Below are 9,686 nucleotides of genomic sequence, written 5' to 3' on the forward strand. Positions count from 1 at the left end.
AGGAAAAAGATTTTTCTATGTCAACCGAGACTGAGGGGGCATGTTTCATTTTTACTCAGAATTCTAGATCAGTACAATCCAAAATATTTTTCAAATTGGGATTTTTTGATAAACTAGTTTTGATAAACAGAGTTTGTCCAGGGCAAAATTGTCCAGTACATCAAGCTTATGACTTACAACATTCTACTGATCCCACAGTTCATTTCCACGTCTTTCCAGCTCGTTGATTTTATCCACCAATAACTTGTATGAATGCACAGATTAGAGCTCTGTAGTCACTACTGGATTAGTGACCAGTTTCTTGACACTATCTATGGCTGCAGAATCTTCAGGAGGAAGATCGTTGATAAACGCATTAATTTTCTTGAAGTTCTCTCAGTAGAATACCACACAGTTTATCCAGAACCCCAACAGGTGACCACTAGACTGGATGGTAATGGCAGTCCAGTTACATCTTGGTACAAACACTCCCGACTAGGGCACTTGAGAAAAACCATTTTCATTTTCGAAATAAAGTCATTGGCCTCGCTATATTCTACATGAATACATTCACATACTCTGTGTAGGACATGGACAAGACAAGTCACATGCTTTAGGTAGATACACTTTGAATTTGAGAATGCTGACATGTAAGATTCTTGATCTGTAACGACAAGCCAAACCTTTTCCTACTGGACACCATTTGGCCACAACTTGACACAAACATCATTGAAAGCTTGGGACACTGTAGTTGTTAGTTTTTCAAGTTAGATCATTTTGAACAACATTGGTGTATATAGCATTGGGTCCATGGTGCAACAAGAATGTTCAGCACATACCGTTTTGTGGAATCTGTTGTTTTGTCAAGTATAAACACTATAGAATTGTCTCCGACAACGTCCAGGATTTTAGATATTGTTTGATCATTTGTTCACATAGTTTTTTTCTAAGATTGCTCTCATTTGGGACAAGCTTTCCCATATATGTGTATTTCTGGAGAAATTACTTAAAGGCTGGATTGTTTACTTTATATAAGGGTATATTTGCCTGCAGAAGAGTGGTTCTTAAATCAGCATAAAATGTATTATAAGCCTTCTGAGATTCTTTTCCTCTTTGAAATGAGGCCCCTATAAATGTCTGCTTGAAATTCCTCCTTTTTTGTTTGCCTTCTCTATGCTTTTCTGAACTCGCGTGTCTCCTGATTTTCATTTCTTGGTGTTTCACATCAACCAAAATCACATAATCTCAAATAGAATAGCGAAGAACTTTTTCATCTGTGCATACATCTATCTTTAAACTTATTTGCTAAAATGTTCAGTTTAGATGCAGACAATTTTGCCATTTTCTAATGTCGCCGACACTGAACAAAGGAAATTGGAGCTGTTGTGTTCACAAAGATAAGATGACCTCAATACAGAATTTTCTAGATTGTTCTTATTCTTAGAAAAGAAAACACGTATTGCAGATTTTCAGTGAGTCTGTTTACATTCTTAAAGAAACCCTAAGGCTTAGTTGTTTAGTCCAGAAAATTCCGCTTTACCCCCTTTTCTCTCAACAAATGAAAAGAGTAAACTAATTATCGTATTTTTTCTCAGCATACATGGTCCAGTTTAATGAATTTGTTTTTTTCCCCTCAAATGAATGAATAAAAACTACCAAAAAAAGAGATAATTGTCAAAAAAAGTCTTTAAAAATGTAAAAAAGGGAAGCTGTGTGCAAAATATATAGTTTGGGTGCTAGCCACCATTTTGGGTGCATTTGGGTGCTAAACATTTTGGCAATGAGTGGGCCTACTGCACTAAAACCAATGTAGTTTACACTCTGCCCCTTTCAAAAACCAAGTGGGTATGGCACCCAAAAATCCAGACCTTACTAATTACACACCACAAAAATCTTTAGTAACTTCTTCAAATCCTGGTATTCATTTCAGACTACAATGGCCCTCATCAGCTGGTCTGGTTTTTCTCAAAGAACTTGACAATGGATATACTGACATTAATTCTGCTGTTCTTAAACTGTTTTTACTGACAATTAACATTGATAAATATAATAAAAGACTTATAAAATTTCTTTATAAAGCAATTATACTTTTCTTCACTTTTTCAACCACTTTTCTCAATGTTCATCAAACTTCACTTTCATTTAATAAATTATCACTTTTGCATTTTACCAGCTGATAATTCTCTGCTTGACCTTGGTTTTGACATGGATTGTGACATACTGTGCTGTACTTAGTTTTTTATATTTAAATATTTATACTATGGCCTTTCAATTCCTCTTCCATTGCTGTCATTAATTTTTTTACCCTAATATTTAATTTAATGATTATATGAATATGTCCAGTACTAGGACAGCATAAGAATAAATCATAATTATTATTTTGTTTAAAATATCTTCTGTAAAGCTTGCTTACTGAAAATAAAACTCATCAGCTGGTCTTGAAGTTGCAATTCTCTCAGCAGCCTTATATTAAGTCACTTTCATATAAAATCAATGTTTCCTTTTGTTTAGTTTTTTAACAATTAACAGACTATTTTTAAATGATACAAACATCAAAGCCAGCAAGGCTATCTCTATTTCAGAAAAGTTAGCTTCAAATATATGCTGCAGTATGTTGCAGTTTTCAGGTAGTGTGGAGCTTAAATGGAAACAAACTTAAAACTGAATTTCTTTACTTTTCAGTTTCTGTTATCAGTTTGTTTTCATGTAATGTGAAGTCCAAGCCTAAAACAATATGTACTACAAAATTTCTTTTACCTTTTATCAATTAACTACAGTAAGATACATTTTTATTCTGAAAAGTATTATATGTATGTTAGTTGTATAATAAATTTGTAAAATTGATCTTTTATATTTTTAATTTGAAATGTCACTGGCCATTCATATTATCACAAATAATCAATGTTCTACTGTAATTTAAATATTATATTGAATTATTATTTACTGATTTTAAGTTTAAAATGATTTTGTAATGAATATAGTTAAAGCAGTTTGATATATAGAAATAGTAAATAATTCTGAAGTTTATTTCTAGGTGGCTGTAACTTGCATTTGCCTGTTTGTCATTCTTCCCCTGACTTTGGTTGGAACAGTATTGGGGAGAAATCTTGCTGGGCAGCCTAACTATCCTTGTAGAATTAATGCTGTGCCTCGCCCCATTCCCGAAAAGAAATGGTTTATGGAACCAGCAGTAATTATAGTTCTTGGTGGAATTTTACCATTTGGATCAATTTTTATTGAAATGTAGGTTTTAGATATTTAAAATAATTCTGAAATTAATTTTAATTAAAATTTGCCATAATTGTCAAAAACAACTGAAGTAAATATATTTGACTTATTTTTTTAGTTGTATAAATAATGCACCTGCAAAAATTAACATTACGTATATTTTCATAATCATAGATTACTATTAGACAAATTATTTTTGAGCTAATATACTTTTTAATATTCAAATAGTTAGCAAGTCAATAAATATTAAGTTGAAAGGTGATAAGACAAAAATGATTAGTTATTCCATAGATAATTTAATATTTGATTTTTTTTTCCTTTTTTTTTTAAAGTGTATAGTGTAGAAATAACTTTAAACATTACAAATGGGTGTTGTTTATAATTCTTCATCAGTTTTATCAGATATGCACCACTGAACTTGCTGTAATATTATACATTTTTAAAAACTTTACAATTTTCTGTGTGTATTTCTTAGTGAAACTAGAAACAAAAATATTTGTATTTATTTTATCTAAGGTCTGATAGTATATTGGTGAACTTTATCTTTGTAAATGTAAAGTCTGTTAAGTAAAAAAAATAACTACAAAAGTTTTAAATAAGTAAATAAAAGGAGTAATTAAATTTTTAAAAAATTGTTATTAATTAGAAATCGGTAGTATTATAATTTGAATTTAATAATATTTTTTATTTCATATTTAAATTAACTTTTTAAAAATAATTTTCTAGGTATTTCATCTTTACCTCATTTTGGGCTTACAAAATATATTATGTATATGGATTTATGTTGTTAGTGTTTATAATTTTGGCTGTAGTTACTGTTTGTGTAACAATTGTCTGCACTTACTTTCTCCTCAATGCTGAAGATTATAGATGGTAAGTATAAAAATTAATCAAACTCAGTATGCTTATTCTTACATAATTAAGACAAAATTAAAATTTTTTTTAAGATTAAAAAATTAATTCAAGAATTCATTAACTTAGTTTTTTTGTCAGTGGTTCTCAACCAGTTTTTTGGAAAAAAAAATATAATTCTGTGCATTATCAACTATATTATATAGTTAATAATGCACTGAATTATATCCAGATATCATAGAGAAGCAGCCCCTGCATAGCAGATAAAGCTATATGCTATATTATTTGTGATTGTTCTATAAGTAACTCTTATACTGCACCTGCAATTCTTTTTGTATGTTACTGATTATATGGTACAATCATCTTCAAATATGCAAAGTAATTGCAGTTAGTGGGAAAAAACAATGAATTGCATTATTTGGGCTATAACCATACTTTTGAAATAAAAAGATGAACAGGCAATTGAAGTTTAAGTCTGGAGAACCTACCAGCACATCATCTACCCATAAGTTAGTATCATTAATTATACATGAACAAGGTTTTGATATTTTTCACTTTCAAATTAAATCTTATGGACTGACTAATTGCAATTAACCTGTTGTCCAGTCCTGCATATTTAATAATAATGCTGCATCCTCACATGGGTGTAAAAGTGTTCTATGATTCAAAGGTTGAGAACAACTGGTTTATATGAATGTACATATGTTGCATTCATTTTTTCTTTCAGAGTATATTATGTAAGAAATAAATACCTTGAATTTTTTTTCTTTGAAAACTTACTGTGATATTTGTGATAACCACCCACTATTATGCTTCTGACACCGCTGGTGAACTATTTTCTGGTGAACACAGAAAAATTTATTCTAATTTCTTGTGCACATGTAGAACGCACACAAGCAGCTATGTATGGGAATGAATGTGAGAGGGTGGAGGAAGAAAAGTTAGAGACACAGGGAGATCTGGAAATGATGCACTCCACTATGGTTTTTAGCAAACTTAATGACAATTTATTTTTTTAAAAAAAAACTGTTTCTATGAGAGCAAATTGTTAAAGAGGAGAGTCTATTTAGAACCGCATGAGAAAGAGTTTACAAAGTCGGACACGTGTTGGTAAATACCTTGATTGGTAGGTTGGTTGATGTCATTATGCCATGGATCATATTGAGGAAAGGTGGAGAAGTTTCCGCTGGGTTGAAAGTAAGATTCTTAGGTGGGGTCAGTTCTTAGTTGAATGTCCAGTAGATACAGCTGCTGCTATGGTCCTGCGAATAGTAGCAGTTGCAGGGATTGGCAGTGGAGCTTGGCTGGAATACACTGCACAAGGAGATGGATCTGCAAACTCTTTCTATCATCATTGGCCTTTGACCTTTTTATGTGGGGGTTCTCCTCTTGGGTTCCAATGCCCATTTTAGCTAAAGTTGTCTGTTGTTCCAATCTGCAATTTTGTCATTAGGTTCCTGATGAGTAGTCATTCAGAAGCTATGTCACTCATGTAGGAAGTACAATCCATGGAAAAAATTTCCTGAATGATATCTATGACATCTTTGCTGTTATAGTTGGCAAAATAAATTTAATACATATTTGAAATATATATTTTTTGATCAAATAATTTGCATTAGCCTAGGTTCTCAAACCATTCTTAGAGAAAAAATTCACAAATATTTACTTGTATAATAATAAATTTCTAAAATTGGTTTTCATCACGTTAGCATTTCAATATTATAATAAAATTTATTTTAATATATAAATATTTTATGTTGGAAATTTAGCAAAAAGCTTTGAAAGAGGTATTGAACTTTAACTGAATAATAGTTTTATCAAAATTATTAAATCTATGTAATTTAAATAAGACATTTTACAAAAATGAAATAAGTTATTGAATGGGTTTTAGTCTTTCCTTGGATTATACTCAATTAAAACTTATCTATTTTCCTATGAAACTAAAATAGTTATTTTATGACTAATAACAAAGGAATGTAAGTTTTTAATAAACAAGGTTTACTGTGTAAACTATAAAATTTAATATCTAATGTTTGATACCATATTTCCTTGATTCAGCTCTCATTTCTAAGTGGTGCCCAATATTATGTCCTAGTGTGTAATATAAATGAGTTGTGTTTTCATTTAGTTCATTATTACAATGGGATTGTTTGGTTGAAAGAATGTACTGTCCACATGCAAATTTTAGTGTCTTTTCCAGATATTCATTAATAGTTGATTAGAATATTTGTATTTTTTATCTTTATGCTTTATTTTCTTCAAGATTTTTTAGAAAATAACGTAGATGTAAATATATGAAATGCATTTTTATATTTTATGTTGTTTGCTGATGTTTTGAATGTTGCACAGATGCAACTTCCAATATTTCATATTTTAGATTCTATAATTCTTAGAGCTTCAGACATTTGCTGATATATGTTTAAGTGCTGCTGTTTAAAAATTGTTTGTAATAGAAATTTTAATATGAAAACCAATAAAATAATTGCCTTTGACCTTGACAATCTTAAAATTTAGAATTTGTTTTATAAAAATCGAAGCATTTATTGCACAAATACAGTAGTCATTATACTTCAACACCAGTGAGTTTGACATATCCTGTAATCTGACATTTGACAGGGCATGTGACAGATAGAGACTGATGTACTTGTATACTGTCAGTTGCTAGTTGTTTATTACATGTATAGTCAGCAAAACAGTCACAATTGTGATCAATATGATAAACTAACCTGTAAACCAAGTGTAGTTTTTTACAGTACATACATACATACATATGTACAAACATTAAAAAAAAACAGTAATCCAACGATATGTTGCAATCTGACATTCACTGGTCCAATATATGTTGGATTACAGAGACACTACTGTATTTGAAATATTCATGTTCACTCAAAACTGATGAAACAATTTGTTAGGTTGAAGTAAAACTGACTGTAATGGGTTAACCAAGTTTTGGCTTACACTGTTTTTATCATCATGATAAGTTATCTCTGCAAGAGTCAATCTTTAAGCAGTTTGAGATTGTTCTACTATTTCAATCACACAAAATACTGAAATTTCATGTAACTGGGTTACTAATTAGAAATATAAATAAAACTTTGAAATTGCCATAAAGTAGCCAATTGTTTTCTTCATATTTGATCTTAGATTTTGCTTTTCTCTCTCACACTTAATGAGTAATAAGAATGGAAATATTTTGCCATTTTGAAAATCAATGCTTTTTAGAATTTTCCTGCATTCATCTAGGACAGGGATGGCAAACCTTTTTGAGTCCGTGTGCCATATTGTAAGCAAACTTAGCTTTAAAGATGTTAATGCGTGCCAAGGTCTTAGACTTCGAATAATGATATTTAAAGAAATTAAACAAATACGCTTTAATTCAAACAAACGTAAAAAATCTGATTGAAAAAAGGATGATCAAGTGATAAACAGAAAGGATGATTGAAAAAGACTGAAATCATATGATACATTACGTGCCAAATGATTTCTCTTACGTGCCACAGTTTGCCACTTCTGATCTAGGAAATAAATATTAATATTTTTTTATTATGTAAGTAAATCAAATCAGAAAATATTTGGAGTCAGTGTTTTAAATTACCATTATTGTGTAGTTTGAGTTAGGATTTAATACATTATATATACATCTATAATTATGCAAGGATATAAGATAAAAAGGTAGAAAGATTAAACATTGCAAGATGTGTTTGACAATAAAACATTGTAATACAGAATACATTTGTTCTATAGTTAAAAAGTTTTCTATTGAGGAGTCAGAATGGTACACAAGTGTTTTTATATGTTGCTTTTAGATATTTTGATCTAGATAAATTATATTTGTTAATATTTTTACTGATTGTAGTTATTGGAATTAAATTTTTATTACTAATTCAGATTATAAATTTTAAGTAGAAGTATATAGTTAAGAATAGAAACAATATTAATAGTCCATGTAATTAGAGTTTAGAAATTTGGCATCTAAGTCAACTATTTGGCTCTCTCATGTCTGTTTTTCTGTATGTAAGCATATAACAAAAAAGTAACATATGTGCACAGTTCATTTTTTACTGTGATATGCTTGTTTATACTTATTTTTAGCCATCAAATATTAAAAACAATGCATGTTTAAAAATAAAAGGAAAAGTAAAGCCTAAGCATATATACTAAGTTACTTGCATAAATGATTTCTTTAAAATTGTGCTTAATGTTTAGATATTTAGTGAAAGCAAATTAAAACTTTTGCTAATTTTTATTGGTTTTTTTTTAACTGAAACATGAAGTGTTTTTAGTAAACTAATAAATTTTAATGGTTATAAAAAATTTTAGGCAATGGACAAGCTTCTTATCAGGAGGATCAACTGCTGCCTATGTTTATGTTTATTCCTTTTATTATTTCTTTTTCAAAACAAAGTAAGTATCAATAATTTTAGACTATAAAAACAAATTTTATAAAAAAAAAACACTTTTAAATTAACATATCTTGTTTTATATCTTTTTATAGAATGTATGGATTGTTTCAGACAACATTTTATTTTGGCTATATGGCTCTCTTCAGTATAGCATTAGGAATCTTGTGTGGTAAGATATGATTATTTTTCTGTGATATTTTTGTATGTATAATATACAAAACTCTTGGTTTTTATTTCTTTCAGGAAGTTTTGGATTTGTCGGAACAAACACATTTGTTAGAAAAATCTATTCGACTGTAAAAATAGACTGAGCAGAAATAGTTTAAAGAAATTATTGAATTAAATGTTATTTACTGGACAGTATCAAAGAGCCATCTTTTTTGCCAATATTTGTTGAGGCAAGACAAGTATGAACTGATTCAAATAGCTTTTTTTTCTTCTTCATCTTTTAGGTTCTCTTCTTGAATTTTGCTTGCTGACTGGGAATTGGTTTTATTTTTAAAATTCAATATTAATAACTGTCTGCCTCATACAGACTGGGCCACTGGCTCCTTGGATTCAGGTGGCACAATATGGATTATACTGTGGATGTGATATATATAATTGATCCAAAGATTATGTTGGATCTGTGTAGCTGATTACACTATTATTAAGTGCACAGTTACTGTAAATAAATAAATAAAATAATAAGTTCATCTAATTTCAATTATAAAGTGTAATAAGGGAAATATATAAAACTACATACGATTTTAATAATTCCATAGAAAGTTATCAACCATAATCCCATTTACAATTTTCCAGAAAATGTATCTTTCATTTATTCGGAACTTTTCTAAGTCATTTCATTGTGATTTGGTTTTTTACTGCATTTCATGTTCTGTGCCTCCCCAAAGTGAAATGTATTAGTTGCACTATTTTCATTTGGCTGTGCCACAATAAAAAATGTGTTAATATGTTATGCATTAATTATATTTGTATACACTAAAAATATATGTTAATTGTAAATTTCATACACACACTTTCCATTTGATGTTTGCAACTTGGAGCATGTTGCAAAAATGGCAGAGACAAATTCATACGTACCAAAGCTTTCTACTGGTGCCACAAAAACTTAAAAGTGTAATACTTTTTTCTATCTGTGACGGCACACTCTATAAAGTTATGAAAGTTTGAATCATACATTCCTAAAATTGTACATTTAAGTATTTTAAAGGTGTTAATGAA

General features: G+C 29.4%; 1 protein-coding gene across 1 annotated transcript in view; it reads left to right on the top strand.

Annotated features, from left to right (window-relative positions):
* Positions 1-9,415, top strand: part of TM9SF3 (transmembrane 9 superfamily protein member 3) — a 57,245-nt gene extending 47,830 nt beyond the window's left edge. Inside the window, exons 10-14 of the mRNA XM_067282306.1 lie at positions 3,014-3,222; positions 3,934-4,080; positions 8,380-8,463; positions 8,555-8,631; positions 8,706-9,415. Of these exons, the coding sequence (XP_067138407.1) occupies positions 3,014-3,222; positions 3,934-4,080; positions 8,380-8,463; positions 8,555-8,631; positions 8,706-8,773 (585 nt within the window). The 3' untranslated portion in view covers positions 8,774-9,415. The remainder of the gene's footprint in view (positions 1-3,013; positions 3,223-3,933; positions 4,081-8,379; positions 8,464-8,554; positions 8,632-8,705) is intronic.
* Positions 9,416-9,686: the final 271 nt, after the last annotated feature.

Source organism: Centruroides vittatus, unplaced genomic scaffold, assembly GCF_030686945.1.
Source record: "Centruroides vittatus isolate TY-2023 unplaced genomic scaffold, ASM3068694v2 contig_950, whole genome shotgun sequence".
Lineage (NCBI taxonomy): Eukaryota > Metazoa > Arthropoda > Arachnida > Scorpiones > Buthidae > Centruroides > Centruroides vittatus.